This window comes from Pyrgilauda ruficollis, unplaced genomic scaffold (genome assembly GCF_017590135.1).
Source record: "Pyrgilauda ruficollis isolate IOZ18807 unplaced genomic scaffold, ASM1759013v1 scaffold29, whole genome shotgun sequence".
Lineage (NCBI taxonomy): Eukaryota > Metazoa > Chordata > Aves > Passeriformes > Passeridae > Pyrgilauda > Pyrgilauda ruficollis.
Genome location: NW_024524266.1, coordinates 10214221 through 10233024, shown reverse-complemented (window position 1 = coordinate 10233024; position 18804 = coordinate 10214221). Strand labels below are relative to the sequence as shown.

General features: G+C 39.3%; 1 protein-coding gene across 1 annotated transcript in view; it reads left to right on the top strand.

The window, feature by feature from the left end:
* The first annotated feature begins 2103 nt into the window (after positions 1–2103).
* The window catches only part of ADGRG2 (adhesion G protein-coupled receptor G2), a 58872-nt gene continuing 42171 nt past the window's right edge, over positions 2104–18804 (top strand). The window contains exons 1-2 of the mRNA XM_041472499.1: positions 2104–2156; positions 12982–13100. Coding sequence (XP_041328433.1) covers positions 12983–13100 — 118 coding nt within the window. The 5' untranslated portion in view covers positions 2104–2156; position 12982. The remainder of the gene's footprint in view (positions 2157–12981; positions 13101–18804) is intronic.

Genomic DNA, 18804 nt, shown 5'->3' with positions numbered 1-18804 from the left:
AAGGAGGCATTGAGCAATCTGAATTAATGTAATCTTTTTTTTTTTTTTTTTTTTTTGGTGTTTTCTCAAAAACATGAAAAAACTAGTGGAATTGAAAAGTTCTTTGTTACTCAATTATCCATGCTTGTTCCTCAGACCTGTTCAAGTGTGTGTTTTCTTGGTAAGTGCGTAGGAGTTTGCCTTTGGCTTCTATGCAAAACTGCCCAGATCCAGTGTAGTCCTAGAACTGTATAGATGGCATAGATGGCAGCTAAGGAGAGCAATACAAATACATTGGGTATTAAGTTCTTTACTTAGTTTTTAGGTCATTACAAATCAATTTGGTTTAGTTTCTCTATGTGTTACTGGATACCACCCAGCTGTATGCAATACATAGTTTAAATAAACAGAAATATAAATTCAGTGTTTTTCTTTTGTAAGTTGCACAGCAATTTCTCCTAGTAAATTAGCTTGGTCTGAGTGGAAAGAGAATAAGTGTTTTGAAGTAAATCCCCTACCGGTAATTACATTTCAGTGATTGAAATTTCAGCAACTGGCTGATTTTTACCCAAAAATCATTCATCAGAGGTGTTGGATAGACAGACTTCCATTTATCTGTACACCAGTAACTATTCACACAACAAGCAACACAGAAAGCTTCCTAACCCTGCACTACCAATGGGTAAGGTGTCCAGGAGTAAGCTGGACTTCAGTTTCCAGCCTCGTTGAACCTTTTAGTCTTTCTGAGGAGACATCACTAAGCCACATTGGTACAGAGCACTGTCTCTGGACGTGTCAAAAGAGCACTTATATAGAGTCACTAGACAAATCTTTTCATAGACAAATTATATTCTTATGGATTGCACCCTTAGCACTAACTTTAGGACAATTTTTATTTTCTTCCTCATTGACCTCAGACATCCAGATCAGAAGTGAAGTAGTTATAATTCTCCCAGGTGATTTAAGCAAAGAAGAGAACAGAGTTTGTGGTCCTTAAGCCTTTGAGGCAGTGAAAGATGTTCCACTAAACAAGACAGAGAAAGACAAATGCCTCCTGGCTCTTTCCTATGTGAGGAACTGCAAAAGCACTGGCCTTGTCTCCGACTAGATGCCAGCTCCAAAGCATCCAAAAGCACCACTGATCTAAGCAGAAAGAAACAAGCCTCTTCATCTACCCCCATTTCTTCTTTGCAAGTATTTCTCTACAAAACTACGCTCATCATGCGGACTCACTGCATCCTCAGGAAGACCTGCTGTCTGTGGAATTCCTAGAATTTGTCCCTGTCTTATCTTTTCAGTAACACTCAGAAGTGTTGTCGCTTAAAGCTCCAGCCTTTCCCTCTGCATGTGCTTTTCCCAGCTATGCTCTGGAATCAGGCTTTTTAAATTTTTTCAGCAGTGCCTAGGTACCAAACCTCCAGCCTACACGCAAGGAGCAGTTCCTAAGCATTTGGTATAAAATGAGTAATTGAAAATCCTGCCTTTTCAGAACATGGTTCATTCCAAGCAACTGAAAAGTGGAAGAGGAGTGCCACAGCTTCAGCTCTCTGCCGTCGTGATAGTGAAACTCATTTACACCACCAATAATCTGAACGGAATGAAGAAATTAATCTCATTGAAGTTCAATGAAGGCTGCTAAATGTGCAAAATCTATGGTAACAGTAGGTCTTAATGCAGTTAAGTCTATTTTAAAGGCGAAGTAAACTTTACAAGAGAGAAGGCCGGTTTAACCCTGAACACGTTGCCCACCAAGGAAAGTGGAACAGTTTTTCGCAGTGGTAGCTCCTGCCCCCGAGTTGGTTGCGCGCAGCCACCCAGTGTCCCCAAGCCCCGTCCCAGCGCAGCCGCCGCCGCTCGCCGGGCCGGCCTCAGCCCCAGGCGCTGCCGCAGCGCCGGNGGCCGCCGAGCCCGCCTTGCCGAGGGGCGGCGGGGGCCGCTCCCGGGCGGCTCCGCCGGCCGCCGCCGCGCCGGCTTCCCTCGGCTTTTCGCAGCACCTCCCTCGCCTGCCTCCGCCCCCCGTCCAGTGGCTGTCCCAGCTGCCGGGGCTGCCGGCGCGCCTGCTGTGCCCAGTGCTGAGCGAGCGGCGCGCCGCTTCGGGCGGGACGGGACGGGACGGGACAGCACAGCACAGCACGGACGGGACAGCACGGACGGGACGGGCGGCCGCCCGGCGCCAGGTGAGCTGCTGCGGGCTCGCGGGAGCAGAGGCGGCCGGGAGGGACGGGCACCGCGGCGGCTGCGGGAATGGGAGTCGCCCTGAGCCGGGGGGAGGCGAGCGACTCTGCGGGGAGGCGGAGGTGCGCGGCTCCCTTGGGATGGGCTTTCCCGCCGACTCTTCCCGGAGGGACGAGCGAGGTTAGGGCGGGGAGGTCCCGCGGGGGCGGCGGTGGTGGGCGGAGGAGCTCAGGTCGGGGAGCCCCGACCTCCGCGGCGAGTCCCGCGGCTCCCGCTTAGTCACGGATCCTCCCCTGGAGTGGTACTGCGGGTCTCGCCCGGCCGGGGCAGCGCGGCCCGGGGCGCTGAGGGGGAGGTCCCGCGGGCGGGCCCGGCCCGTTGGGACTCGCGCCGGGCCGGTGCGGGGCGAGGCCGCCGTGAGGGGCTGCGGGCAGCGCGGCCGGGCTTCGTCCTGAGGGCGCCGCGCTGCTCACCAGGTACAGCTCTCGGTGCTGCTGGCGGAAAGCTCCCTTTCAGCTTTCCAGCATTATTTCAAGTGCTTAATCGGTCATTTAGTAACGTGTTGAAATTGGCCTAAAAAGTGACTGATTTTTCTAGGGGAGTTGGTGGGGTTTGGATGAGGTGTAGACGAAGAGACAGGGTAGTGTCCCGTTGGGACAGTATTGCTGGACCGGGTCGGGGTTTGCTCTCACACCCGTTTTCTGTGGGAACGGGTGCAGAGAATATATCCAGCTTGAAAGTTTTCCCTGCTTCTTTTGCCTGCATTCTGCCAGAAAACCTGCATCGCTGAAAGTGATGCCCTCAGAGTCACCTTTTGTGAACAATTATTATTCAGAGCGGGGCGTTGTCTGAGGTTTTTTTGTCATGCTCACTGGCTAAGTGTCCTGGAAGCATCCTTTCTTGACTGAATTTATTTTTGCTTTGGAAATATATTGGTTTCACCATTCATGGATAGTATTTGTAACAGTACTGAACTCTGTTGTTTACTGTATTATTTTCTTGAATTGATTTATGTGGAAACAGGGAATAAATGTTTGTAAACTAGTTCAAGATCTGCTTATCCAACAAATTAAATGTGTGATTGCACAAGCCTAGGCTGGTTTTGGCTTCCATGAAATCACAGAATTGGTAAGGTTGGGAGGAACCACAGTGGGTCATCTGCGCCAACCTCCCTATCAGTTTGGGTAACGCTGAAGGTGTGTTCGAATGGGCTTCAACATGAGCCAAAATAGAGTTTACAACCTCCAGATCTAAGAGATACCAATCTCAAAGCAAATAAGTTGTGTCTTTAGTTCTGTCATTTGTACTGACAAAGTAAATCTGGTGTTATGTGTGCCTACTCAGAACACGTTCCTCCCTGTTGCTTGCATAGGCTAACAGAGTACATCATTACTAGGACTGCACAAGCTGATATTCCTGTTCTCAAGCTTTTGACCTTAAGAGTATTCCCAAGTGGAAAGCAGACTTCTGTAACTGTTTCCATGGGGGAAACAAGCAAAATTTGTTCCTCTGCTAGGTGACCAGCGGTGTGTTTATTAAATTAAACTAAAGAACAAAAAACCCATGTCTTTGCTTAGGAGGATCTCCAAGTACTTGTCTTCACTGAGGAAGCACACTTATAATTTAATGATGAGGACAAATCTCTGAAGTGGAATGTTGTGAAAGAAGATGCAGGAAAGAAATTGCACGTAAACAAAATTTGCTCAGATACAAATTGGGGCCACAAAATTTTCTACTTACGTTGCAAAATAATGTTATGTCATTTCTACTATGGTACCAAGTGAGCTAGTGTTATTGGTATCTTTATTAATATTACTTTAGTGTCTTAAGGTAATTCTGTAGATCAAATGGTGTTTGTTAACACATTCTTTTTTCTTCAGTGCCTTCCAAATTTAATGTTAAACTTCTGTTTCTAATACATCAACAGAAATTGGCTCAGATTAGGGCCAGCTGGAGAGAGATAAAGAACTAGATTCCCATTTTCAAGCTAATTACTCCGTTTACAGTTTTTGTGCTGTGAGTGCTCTTAGTCAGGTCTTCCATTAGTAACCATAGAGTGCTGGCAGATTGAGAAAGTTTGGGAGTTCATGAGAGAATAACTCTTGTTAAATTTGAGCAATTTTTAGTTCTTAATATGTAACATATTGCCTTGGCAAATGCACTTTAGCTTTAAAACTGACCACGACACTTGAGTTTTATGTTTTCAGTTGAATATTAGATTAGATTATTTGAAGGCCAAAGTAAGGGTAGCTCATACAAGTAATCTCATAGACTCCAATGTAAAAATTAGCATGAATAAGTCATGTTATTTGGCCTGAAATGTTAGCTTTATGATAAATGGTAAGTCTACTAGTGGTTTTGTAGGTTCACTTAAAAGCTTTGCTCTTTTCCAGAGGCAAGGATTTAGAGAATATTAATTTGTTGGTAGGTGCTACTCAGCTTGTGAAGATGAATGGAATTGACAGTTTTGTTTGTTAGACAGATGTTCATGATTATGAGGGTCTTACTCTTTCCAGTCATAAATTCCTGGTGGAGTTACAGTTGGGAAAGCCTCTATAATTGCTCTATGAAAAAGATAGTCTTGTATAACTATATGGTAATTAATAGGACTCAGTTACCTGGGAGTCTTGCATTCCTTTTGTGAAAAAATACCTTTGAAATTTATTGTTGTTCAGGATGGAGAAAGGGTCTTTTGTAGCTGACATTAAATCAAAGACAAAAAAAAATCCATATCAAACTCCTCTCTGCATGAGTCACACAGATTTGTCTTCAGGTGTGAACGGAATAGTTTGTATGCCACAGGTATTCAACCTGTGAGTGCTACCTACATCAGGACAGTTTTATTGCAGGTGTTGTGAAGTGGAACTGATACAGGATTTTAGAAGTGTGTCTGGCAGTGCAAGTCCCAGATCAGAATTTTCAGTCTTTCTTCTATTGATGAGTTCTGTGATACAGAAATATAAGTACTGTCTGGCACAACAGCTACTTTTCACAACAGTTACTTTTCAGCTAGTGCCTTATAAAAATGTGATTATTTTGTTCTGCTCTAGGTCCTCTTCTGCTGGCTGCTTCAATACAGTGTTCTTAACAGTTCATAGAAAAAGTGTAGTTAGTAACATGATGAGCTTATTTTTGTTTATTTTAAAAGAAAACTGTATAATGTCAGTCATACTAGATGAGACAGCAGATAGAAAAGAAATACTTTATAAAGTTCCTCAATATACTTAAAATACTTTTTCAATCTGTAGAATTTTTAGAAAATTACTAAGATTTATCACAGTATTTCTGTTTAGTGAAATTTGCATGAGTACCTCAAGTGATGCCTTAGTTACCAAAAAAGAACAATTCCCCACAAATTAAGCACTATTTTCTCATTTACGGTGTTCCTTAAAGGAATCATTGAGGAGTTATGGTCTAAGAGATCCATCAGAAGGTTTGCCGGAAGTTGTCATGTTTGACAAGATGTGACACTTTTTTAGAAATGGTAGAATTAGAAAGACAAAAAGAGTAATGTGATTTTGATAGTTATGGAAATGTTATTGTGGACACATCACAAAACTTTTCTTTTACTGATACTTTTAGTGGTCAAAATATTCTCTTAGTAAGTCCGTTTCTTTAGAGAAAAAAGGACTGTGCCTCTCTGCCTGGATTTATTAGGCATTTGGGCATGCCTGTTTGTGAATTCTGCCAAATTCCCTGTTTAAGTTCTAAGTTCCCATGCAGACTTTGAATACCTTTGTTTCTTTTGCACCAAATTAATTATGGACATAAGCTGACTGAATGGGTTTCTGATGGGCTTCATGTTCTGAAGTGATTTTGTTCATCCATTATTTATTCATGTGTTCATATAAGTTGGATTAAAAATGCTTTCTATTTTCACCCTCATCTATGGTTTGGCAAGTCAGCAATGTGGTGATTTTGTCTTATTTCTGAAAAGGCAAATGACTTTTTTGTAGAGGTGATGGTGGTGAAAAAAGCCACGTGGAGTGTAGTTGTACAAAGTAAATTTTTTGAGCTGATACATTTGTGTGGGTGCACACAGGAATGGTTCAGATTTAAAGAAACTTTTCTGGAGCTTCTTTCAAGTCATCTACTCACCTATGTGATGACTTTCAAGTGTTTATGAATGTTTGCTGTGGACTAACTTTTTTCAGTTGTAGTAGTCTAACAGAGGCAACAGTACATCTCCTGTTCCTCTGCAGACACTTACCCTGAGGAGGAGAAGTGCTAAAGGAGGCCCAGAATGCTGTTCTGGCATAACCCTGTTTCCTAGAATGTCTTAATAGAGGTTCCCTAAATATTTACCTGATGTGGAGCCTGAAGTGCCAACATGACTGTATTTCCTTAGGCTTTGTAGGGTAGTGGTGCCATATTCTGTATCAGAGTTTTAGTGGGACTTTAGAAGATGCTTGCTTCAGTGCAGCCATCCTTCCAAACTGATGGGTTTTATCTCTGTGGTGCAAATGATTAGTTTTGGTCATTGGGCTCTTGACTGAAAAGAGTCTGAGAGACTGCTATAAACTGCCCCCACCCCCCTCTTTCAACCAAAGCCTCTACCAAATACTGTGCTTCTTAGCTTGCAGAGGAATTTTAATGGCTCCAAGTGCAAGATCCAAGAGACCTGTTAAGTCCATAAAGTGAAGCTTAGGATGAAATCACAGTATAATTTCTTATTTAGGGTGTTGCTATTCAAGCCAAGAGAGCTTGGAAAAGAGAGTGGGGAAGAAAAGTGTAAACTGAGCAGAAACAACTATTTACTTTTTATTTTCCTTCACTTACAGTAAAATGAAACTTTCAGAACTCTTTTTTTTTTTTTTTTTTTGTGAAGTAGGAAAATTGAAAGCATGAGCTGGACAGTCTTCTTTTTGGCATGCCTGGTGCTCACCTGACCCTTCACTGACTCTTCACAGCCTCCTTACATTGTTTACTGATATGAGTATTTGAGGTTTAGAAAAGTCTTTGTCCTTCTCTCTTTCTCTCTGCATTAAATCAAGTCCTGTAGCTGAATACAAAGGTTTTTGAAAACTTTTTGTTTACTTTTTAATGCTTATATCTCTGTATGCCCTTTCTCATGCTTTTATATGGCTCAAGCTGCATGTGTAGTGTTCTTTTAATCTTTTCTGATGTGTCAACCTTTGTGTGGTCTTCTACTCTGCAGAACACTTCTTATTGTTTCCCCCCTCCATTAAATCTATATACTTCCATATCCCAAAGTATTAGGGAAAATGTAAACACCCAAACACCCTGTCTGAAGTTGAAATAATCAGACTAGTAGCAAACATAACTACTTTTATTGCATCTCTGTTTGTTGTGCTTCATCAGTACTTTGTAAACTCTTTTAAGAGGAAACATGCTCAGGCATTGTCAGAGAAGGGCTTTTTAGTTTGCTCTAGAATTAATAGAGGGTGTGAGTAAAACTGTGCTCTTGAGGGAATACACCATGCAGACAAGGATTTCCTGGATAGTGTAAAACTTTTATAAGAGCTAGAGAAAGGTCTCTTGCTTATCTCCCAGGTGACAATTAGATATGAGGAGGTGAAACATTTCCAGTCTGGGTAAGAGGGAACAAAACTTGCTTGTAATTGCCCCCTGTCCTATTTTTGCACTGTACAGATCACAATTTGCTGTATAGGATAATTAAGTACCAAAAGTGCAGGTTTTTTTGGCCCTGAGGTCCACAATAGAGAGCCATCCAATAGCATGTTCCACTCCTGAATCCACTTACACAGGCCTAAGGGATTAAGTTTGCACTTTTACATGAACATAAGGGGAGATATGTGAGTTGAACTGAAGGTAGACCTTGGCTTGCACAGCTGGGCATTTATAAAATAAAATATATTAAAAAGTTACTCTAACTTGAGTTGAAAGGCTAAACAAAGGAATGGATTTCTCAGAGTTCATCCTCCAGTTCTCTGAAGAACTCAATCAACTAACTATGGGTTTTGCAGATGACTGATGTCTGTGCTTAAGTGGCTCGTTGCTCTCTGTAAGCCAACTTATTAAGTAAAATATTTAATATCTTTGAAAACAGTAATGATTTATGTCAGGGGGAAGGTCCTTGAACACATTAACATTACAGTCTTAGAAAAGCTGGTGTTTTACATAAAGTGACTAAATGAACACAGTGGCGATATAGAATACAGTTTTTACAGACATGATTAACACTAGAGAAAATTAATGAAAAGCAAATTGTTATCAGACAGTAATAATCCTATTACTGTCTTCTGAAAAAACGCATAAGAAACCCCATGGAACAACATTTTGAACTCAATGGTGCTACTTCTGCTGTTAAGTCAGTAAATTCCCTATGTGCCAAGATTTACTGTGACACAATAGTTTCCAACATAAGTGTCCTCCCTATTACATCTAAGTTGCTTCAGCCAAAATTTAAAAATATCACTGCATTTTGGTTCCAGTCTGGAAAAAAGGAGTTGATGGAAGAAGTCTACAGTTATACATTCTGAAAGGAAAGACATCAAGAGGTTTTCATACCTAGGCAGTTTGATATGTTTCTCTTTCTTGTTTTAGCCTTTTGTCACCTGGTATAGACTTGATTAAGGCAGAATATCATATGAGAGCAGCCAGAAGCTTACCATTAATTATTATTCTCCTCCTAAGCTGTAGCTTTTATAAATTTGGGAAATATTTTTATTAAAATCCAAAATCTTAAGAGGGGATGAATACAGAAGGTTGAATGAGACCCAAAGACTATGGATGAAATGAGTGTGGCTTAAACAAAGCAGTTTGAGGTGCAGCAGTAGGCAGCATGATTGGAAGTAAATGAATGATTGCTTTGGGCCATGATTTACAACCAAAGTTTCTGTAACCAGCTGTTTGTGCATTGGCAGTGACAACCTGCTCTGGCTAAAACTTAGCACAAAAGAACTAATAGTTTATTAAATGTCAAATATTGCCAGTAAATATGTATTTTCAACAGGAATTGTGAAATTTGGATGTGAAATTTTTTCAAAAGTGATGTAACAAAACATGTTACAGAACACAACTGCTGTATTTATATTTTGCACTTTCTTTGGCTTTAATCCTATGAAAATATATCTGCTGTACTGGAAGGCAAGCAGTTGCTGAAGGTAAGTGCTAAATGTCTTGATTTGTCACCTATGGGTGCACACTTGGAAAGTAGTAAAGTGAAATAGCAGGGCATGAGCTAATTATTATTAATGATAGGAATACAAACTCCTTCTTTATATCATCTTCCTGTCTTTCTTTCCACTAACCTCTGTAATTTGCAGAGTGTGATATCAATGCAAAACTGCAACATGTATAACACAACAGACAAACAAAAAAATTTCCAATTTTTTAAAATATGTTTGTTCATCTGTTTTAAGAAAAAAGCTCTCAAATATAGTTTGACTTTCAAATTAATAAGATGGTGTGAAATGTTGTAGGACCTGGGTACAAGGATGTCATTGGTCAAAATAAGACACTCTTCATGGAGAGCAATCAGGGCATAATGGATTTATGCCTGAGCCTTTAATTTCTATTTTCTGAATTTTCATTTTTTCTGCTGACCATAAAGAAATGTTTTATATTGTCATTTCAGACACTTAGCTCTTTGTAAATAAAACCCATCTAACCCTCAGTTAGATGTAACTGAGAAAGTGAAGCCAGCTGGTTACATCTTTACCTGAAGTCTGTGCACAGAATTCTTTCCCACACTTGGGTGGCTCAGTAACTGTTGTACTTAATTAGATTTGCTTGATATACACGTGAAAATTTTTCATCCTGCTGCAAAAACTATGCATAATTATGCTGGGCTCCCTGAGTCACACTGTATTCATCTATTATGAGGAAGAGTACAAATGTTCATTTGAACACAAGAGCAATTAATAACAGATGAAAAGAATCCCCTATGCCTAATTCTGTAATGTTCACAACTATATATCTGCAATAGCATTACTGTTCAGGATCATTAAGAATAAAGATTTAGGATTCTAATACAGAAAAGGGCTAAAATAAGTTTAAGAAGAATGTAATGACCATATGTTTCATATTGTATGATCTTTATTTGAATAGATATGGTGAAATTGCATTTTATATCTTGATTTTTTTCTTAAAAAATGTACCAAAAATAGCATATTTTTCTTTGGTAGTGTCTAAACAACTTTGTTGCAGAAATAAAGGAACACAAATGTTATTTTCCCAACTCTTTTCATTGTATATTTTATCTGAACATTGGAACAAGTCTTGAACTAGTGTAGCTGTTCAAAGTCTTACAAAAAGTCAGTTGAGCTGACCATGTTAGTATTTCACTTTATATTCCTGTTATCTGGATTTTATTGCTTTGCCTGGGATCATTAATTTTCCTTCATAGCTTTGAATAGTTTTGGAGTTCTTGATGTGACTGTGTTCAGTCAGCAAGAAGCTCTGACTCTGTCCCTACTTGTCTTTGCCAGGCCCATCTCTTGAAGTATGTACAGTGTCAAAAAACCCCAGATGAGACAAAACCCTAAATGCACAGAAAGTATTTATTGCAGCCTTTTGTTTAAACACTGGACAAATATTAGCAAAGCTCCCTCTGAAATGCCAGAGTTAGAGGAAGGTCCATTCAAACTCCTCAGGGCTACAGAGTGCTCAGACAGGGCTGGAGTCAGTACCAGGAATTTCTTGGCTCCTGTACTCAAATTTAGGCTTTTGTAATGCAGTTTTTATTTCTGGGGGTGGGACACTAACATCATTGTCTAATGAGCTCTGCCAAACTAAACAGAAGGGAGGCATGCTCGGTGGTTCAGGAGTAAACTCTGTCCTAGTCAGCTCATTTCACGTGTATCTGTTTGCAGGAATGAGGCTTAAAACAAAAAGGAAAAGTTTTTTGAGGAAAAAACAAAAAGCAGGGAATGTAGGAGTGTTCTCAATCAGTATCATATGTGACACAAAGCAAGTAGCTTGCCTCATTTCTTACCAGCATCAGTGGCTACACTTGTGGATGCCACTGAGTATTTCTGGGTTCCATCCCATTCATATTTCAACTCTTGGTGTCTAGGTAGTAGAGAAGAGGGATGGTGGAAGTTGTGTTTGTTTTATTGTCTAAATACATCACTATGGATGGATGGTTTAGTGTACAAAAGATTTCCCCATAAAATTGAAGAACAGATATGCAGCTTGGTTTTGCTTGGAAATGACCTAATTTGAGACTAGACTGTGAAATGTAAGTAAGCAAAGAAAGGAAACAGTTTTTGGATGAGCATTTCTTTTAACCCTAAGAAAGTACATTGTAAATGCACAGTCGTTGAAGTCATCAGATATATTTAAGCACAACAATTTTCATTATCAGGTTCTTAGGATAATTCATTTAATTCTGCTACTTAGGGTGCTGATGGAACAACTTTATTAATACACAATTTTTAGGCATTCAGAGAAGCAAGTTGAGGACATGTTTGAACATGTTTCCTGTGGATCTTTAGAAAGCTAGCCCAACATTGACATTTCTGGCCTTTTTTACTTGTTTTTGTTTGGTTTTGATCTGTTTCTGCATAGAAATGTGTATATTAGGTATGACCATTGTTTTAGCATATGATTTGTCAGCTTTTTTTTTTATTTCTTAGAAGTATTGCATGTTGCATAATTCTTGAAAACACTGGCAACAATGTTGCAGTGCTCTTTATTTTTAAAAAGCCTTTATTTAGGTTTCTATGGTGTTGTTACATGGTTATAATTTATTTGCATGTATGTTTAATCAATTTTTAAAGTTTCAATTACTTAGCACCTTCACTGTTTCTTAGTTTATTCCTGTGGCACTTCTCTGGCAGAGTTCAGAGCATAGTAACCATTGTAAATTAATAAATATTTACATTTGTGTGAATCCTGCAAAAACATTACATTTTAGCCCGAATCTCAAAAAAAATTTAAAACTCCTGAAAGAATTCACCATTTAGCAATGCCCGAAAAGAAGGGAAGCTACTGTAGCCTGACACAGCACGAGCAGAAGAACAGTGCAGTTTGTGAGCAGGGTGAGTGCTAACCAATGCCCTTGCACATGCACCCAGCTTGTGATGGCCAAGTTAAACTTCTGGTGTTGGGCAGAATGCCCTGATCCACCATGAAGCTGATACATGGAAGACACTCAATATGTAAAGTTTACTGCTTTGCAAGTTTCAATAATCAGCTACAGAATCACTTGCCAATATGTAGCTAAACTTTTTTTGTATAAGAAAAAGCACCTGAATGTTTCTTTCAGCATGCAAAATATTCAGATGGACCTTTTTTTAAAAAACATCTTTAAAAAAATATTTCATAGAACCGTATCTCTTATAGCAGAAAGGTGGTCAAACCAGGTTTTCATGATATTGTTCATGAACTTGCTGCCCACCGTCATTTGTGGCTGTTAGCGTCACGTGAGAGGATGTGTGGGTAGTGGACTGCAGAAATGCTTTCTTACATACTTACTGAGATTATTAAAGCTTTTGGACAACCTTTCTATGATTGCTCTGTCAGCTTTTGTTTGGGTTTTATGTTGTTGTGTGAATCTTTTGGAGGGGTTTGTTCATTTGTTTTTCAAATGCTGAAAGTCTTATTTGTGCAAGGAGTCATAGCCATGCTCTGATGTGTTTGTAGTCTTTGGAGAAGACTTAGAGCTTGGATGGGTTTTCTTTGGTTTTGAGGTATTTTTTCCTTTCAGTAAACATCTCTTTCTCTCTTAGTGTCTTGACAGTATACAGAGTATCTGTGCATTTCTGTGCAATATGTACTCAATAGTATAACAGGGTTGAGAAGATTTATGCTCATCTTGGAAATATATTTTGTCATAATGTTTGTACATCTACACATTTTCTAGTCATTGTGGTTTATTTATTTATCTGTTTCTTCTAGAATGGTTGCCTGGGGAAAACAGCACTGCTGTGTTGGCAGAATACAGGACATTTTCTTGAGATTCAGGATTGTTCAAGCAGTCCTTTTACTTCAGTTGTTCTTGGCTACAGCAAGCAAAGGTAAGAGGATTTTTTCCTGATTTGTCTAGTGTTGGTATTCTAAATAAATACCATTAGTCTTGATGAATAGAACTTTTGAATATGTTCAACCAGGCAAGTGTTTTGCCTCTTGAAAACAAGAGGAAAAACTGTCACTAACAAGAAATGAAACAGTTGGTGCTTAGCATTTTGGATGCTTTGTATGTTTTCATAAAAAATCATTGGTAGTAACTTCTTCTAGGCTGTGGATGAGGAGAAAACCAAAACACAATTTGTAATAACAAGATAAATTATTTTATTGCTGGGGTTTTTTTGAGCTGGAGGTGTTACTATTTTCAGAACATGTTGTTAAATCTTTTATACTGCTCTTATAAAAACACCGCAAGATACTTTGAGCTTTGCTGTATTTAGGGCGTGTGTGAGTGTGGAACATCTCCTGCATTGATCTTGGTTGTGGATCTGAATATGGCTAAGGAAAAGGTAGTAAGGCCCAAAACATATAACAGAAATGAAGTCTTTGAACTTGGCAGTTTATACTCCTTATGTAATAGTAAATGAAAAATAAACTCATAAGGTCCTTGTGGAAAACTGACGTGGTGATGCTTTTGTGTAAGGTAAAGTAGAATAAAGTGAGGTAAAATAATTTGTGTTTTTTCATGGCTAAAAAATTTCAGTTTTTTCTGTAAACTGATGGTTAGTCTGTTACTGCTCTGGACCTCAGCTGATAAGGATAACAGTGCTTGTCATTCATACAGCTTCCTTATGTCAACAGTGTGTAGTGCATTTATCATGTTAATAATGTGCTTAGTGTATTAAAAAACACTGAGTGTTTTTTTGCTGTGTACTTAATGGCTAGGTTCAGAACCTTCTTTCTGTGTCATGGCATGTTATTTTACTCTAGGTCAGAACTTGCAGTTCTGATTTACTGCCTGATTTTTTCAATTTAAGCATGCCTGATTAACAATGTTGTACAACCAATGAGGTTTCATGGGTTACAGATTAGACTAGTTTTGACTCTAATTCTCCAGATACAGCAACTTTTACAAAATGTTTCTATTGAGACAGAATCTGAGATTCAGGTGATTAACCTGCTGCTAAGATGGAGAGGTGTTAACCTCTTGTACTTTAAATAGTAAAAAGGACAAAGCTGCTTAGCAGATGGACAGATGTTGTAGAAGAGTTTTTCCAGGGGAAATTTAAAGTATCTAAAGTTCTGAGGAAGCAAGCAATCATTTCCCACCTTTGTATCACTTAAAACTGTCATAAATCATCAAGGAAAGCTAAACTGACACAAGAGTGTGTTTATGTTTTCTCCCTATTTTGTTTGGGTATTTTGGTTTTAGGCTGTCAGCAGTTAGTAGTGTCAGCAGCATCTCTACTCAGTTCTCGCCTCACCTGAGGTGTCAAAGTATGTTTGTGTTCTCCAAAAAATATGAAGAGAGAAGAACTTCCTATGTTCTTTTTGATGCTCAGGATGCTGGATAAGGTGATGTTATTTATCCCCAGCTAAACAAATAGAACTGTGAATGAAAAGGAGGGATGAAATTGATTTTGGGGAAACAGTTCTTAGCTTCAGATTTTTAAAATATTCAACAGAATCAAGTGACCCACACATAGAAAGTTTAGAGTTTTTGGCTTTTTTATAAAAAATGGTTATGAGCTCCAGATGGAATAGTTGAGTATACAAGAGTCTTTTGACGTCATTTTAATGGACTGTAGTGAACCAAATTTGTCACAGGTGGCAAACACTTGCAAGGAGGTTAATGACTATTGTTACTAGTTAAAACACAGATTGAGCAGACATGTAAACTTGTGACTATTTTTATTCAAGAGAATACCTGACTATATTAATGCTCAGCTGTATACTGATACAGTGGTTTAGTGGTTTAGTATTTCCTTATATTAGTAATATAAGGAAAATAACACTGGTGCTTATGTACTGAGAGAATCTGCTCCCATAGGTCTAATTCTTAACACCTACATAAATCTTAATACCTAATGGCTATCTCTTGTAAAGATGACAATTATCACTGTCTGAAAATGTTTAGAAAAAAGAAAGAGATGCATTTTTGGTTTATGTTGTCATTCTCAGAAAATTCATTTTAAACATCTGGAATTATGTGCATATGTTACAGGATTTCTATTAGGGCTTAAGAGAACATGCTTATTAAATACATGCTTTTAGCTTAAGTGAGGGCAAAACCCCCAGGTTTTGCATCTCTTAGAGATAAGTATAGTAAGAAGAAAAAATTTTCATTTCTGACAAGGCTTATGTGCCCAAACACAGCAGAAGACATTGAATAGTCAGCCCATGATTACTACTGAATGGAGTTTCCTTCATCCAAATTGTGTTATATTTGTTTTTGATTTTTTTTAAAATATTATCGATATTTATATTTTCTTTACTCTGGATTTTTCTTACTCTGGAGCTGTTTGAAATATTCTTTCCATTATGCTTCTTTTTCTGTGCTGTAAAGATGTGTTCATGGCTACTTTTCTGAATTCATTGCATTGTCTGCATGCAAGGAGACTTCAGGAATGCCTCTGTTAGAGCACAGGCAGTTCCAGCTCCTCGGTTCCATGGTCAGGGGTGGGTCACAGCCCACAAACACTATTGCTAGAGAAAGTAAGTGATGATTAACAGATCTTCTAAAGGCTTTACTGTAATGTCATCTGCTTACAATGCATCCACCCACATGTCAAGGAGACTTAGTCAAGATAATACAGATAATTAATTTCTAACATAATGCTGTACTGCACTCACTTGGAACAACAAAGTGCATTTTCGTATTATGATTCCAATTTCCTTTTTGCTTTTTCAGCATTCTTTGGGTAGATAAAGCGTATTAAAATTTCCATCCTTTCTAGCAGCAATTCAGATAGTATTGGTATCTATTCTTTTAATTTTGGCATCTCTTTTTGGCAGTTTTTTTTATGACTGTTTAGAGCAAAGTGGGCCATCTTTCCAGTTTACAGAAGAGTAGACCTTTCTATGTAAACACTTTTCTTAGTTAAAATTAATTCTTTAAGCCTTGCATATTGATCAACAGCAGTCTTTTTGGATTATGTGAAGCAGACTGGAAGAATCATCAGCAGATTGGCCTCATTTTGCTTAATTTCTGTTGTCTATCTGTCTTACAACTGTTTTCATCTACAAGTTTGTGTCTACTCTGGCTCCCTTGACAACTTTGAAGTCACCATTCCCATAAATAATGTAATAGAAATTAGCAGCCCTTTAATCCACTATTGGCACATCAACACTGCTTTAATGCTTAACATGAAATCAAGCCTCTCTCAGAATTCATTCACTTCCAAAACCAAGCCTGCTGATGATACTTCAAGTTTTGATTAGTATTTTTGCTAAGGAACGGAATTCCAGTCTGTCAATTTGGATAGTTAACAGAAACTTCAAGTTTTGAAGCTGTGTCAGGAAACTTCCCTTACCAGTCAATTTCTACTTAATAATGAAAGACTTGAGCAATTTTTTTTATTTGGAAAGACTGTGTCACCAGTATCGGCATGTAACTAGCTGGCTATTTCCTTTATAAAATCGGTTTCCTTATGACCTGTCCATGCTGTCAGATGGACATCTGTTTTAATTTTACTTAAAAAGGTAGGTATATTTGAGCCCCTATTTTGAAAAATCTCATATTCTGTGACACTTTCCCCTCCCATCCAGTCTTCCTCATCCAACTTTTAAGTAGTTTTAAAAATTAGTTTTCCATACTGAAGTATTCTTAGCTGGGTATCCCAGATTTTGCTTTCAGACTGACAAGTGGCCAAACTGAGTGAGTGAATTCATGCTGCAGGGTTAGGCAGGAGAGGCTTGCTGTTGGGTCAGGTATGTCTTTCTATTCCTTTGCCATTTAGAACCAATCTAAGTATTACCTCACCGTTCAAAATCCACTGTCTGATAGTTAGAATTTTCACCCAATTTTAGCCTGTACCCAGAGAGTTTTTGTTTGGTCTATGGCCTTGCATGGCACTTTTGTCACATATGTTGAACTTCAGGAACAATTCCAGGTTGTGAAAAATGCCTGCAAGCTAATGCTAGTTAGCATCACAGAGAAACTCTCGAATCTATAGGAAGCAACAGGAATAGGTATCAATGAAACTTTCCATGAAACTGGATTGATATATTTTCTGTTTCAAACATTTCTGATAGCTTGTACCTATCAAGTTGCACTTGGAACTTAAGAACTTTCTCCTTGTTTTCCCTTGTTGCTATTGAAAAATTAATTTGAGAGCCTGGAGATCAAAAGACAGAAAAGTTGTCAGAACTGGCCTGATGAAAGCTGGTGCTCTGGTTGCCTGAGAACATTACAGAAGAACTGGCTGTGATCTTGACAGCTAACTAGGACTATGAACATAACCTACCCTGCAAAAAAAAACCCTGATCCAAGTGGCCTGGAAGTTTTTCTTCTTACAGAGGAGCTAATGAAAAAGGTTTTTTCCTGTGTTGGACAATCTTTTTCTGCTTTCCATCCCTCACCAATCATGATTAATCCCATACATCCTCTGGAGCGTACAGAAAAGCTCTGCATATATTGATAAATGATTACTTCCTTAAAGGTGTCAGTAGTGTGTTCTCTTGCACTGGCTGAACATCTGACAGGCTGTTTCATTTTTCTTTTGTTCCATTTCATGTTCCAAATGAACTTTTTCTTATTTTGTTCCTGCTGTGTGCACCATAAAGCAAGCAGCCATGATAATGGTTATGTGATTCAAGTGTGCGTATTTCCACAAAATAAGAATCAGCTCCAAAGAGTTCACATCTACAACCACAAAAGTCTGTCCTTTCCTTTACTGGGACAATGGAAGAAATTAGTCACCTACAAGAACTGAACAGTTACAATCAAGTTTCAGTGTTTGGGTCATTGTCTGGAACTACTTGTTTTATAGGCAAGGTGCCTGCTGGACCTGTAGTTTATGAACAGAGAAGGTTGGTGGATTATGTGATGGTTGGAGGCCTCAGCAATTACAAAATTATTAGGTTTCGATTTTTGGAGACTTGAGGGGACTCTGCAGAACTGCCACCTTGGACTTCTGGAAGGGAGTCTTTGGCATGTTTAGGGGATTGGTTGACAGAGTCCTTTGGGAAGCAGCCCTGAAGGGCAAAGGAGTCCAGGAAGGCTGGATGTTCTTCTTCAAGAAGGAATTCTCAAACGGGGAGAAGCAGCTCATCCCCTGCTGAAAGATGAGCCAGTGGGGAAGATGACCAGCCTGGATGAACAGATAGCTTTGGCTGGAACTCAGGAAAGAAGAGTTCATGACCTTTGGAAGAAGGGGCAGGAAACTCAGGAGGACTACAAGGATGCGTTAAAGTTAGGCAGGGAGAAAATCAGAAGGGCCAAAACGCAAGCAAAATTTAATCTGGCTACTGCCATAAAAACTAAAAATGTTTCTATAAATACATTCACAACAAAAGGGTGAAGGAGAATCTCTAGCCTTTATTGGATTGAGGGGGAAACTTGGTGACAAAAGGTGAGGAAAAGGCAGGTGTACTTCATGCTTTCTTTGCTTTAGTCTCAGAATACCCAGCCCCCTGAGCTGCAATACAGGGATGAGGAGCAGAATAAAGCCTCAGTTGTTTGAGGTTCTGCTGCTCCTCTTCCTCCCAGCTAGCTGATGACAGGAGCGGGAGGGCGGCAGCTTCCCCCTCGAGCTCTGTTGAATCCCAGGTGCCAGTGTCGGGGCGTTATAAAACAGGGCAGCACATGGGTCC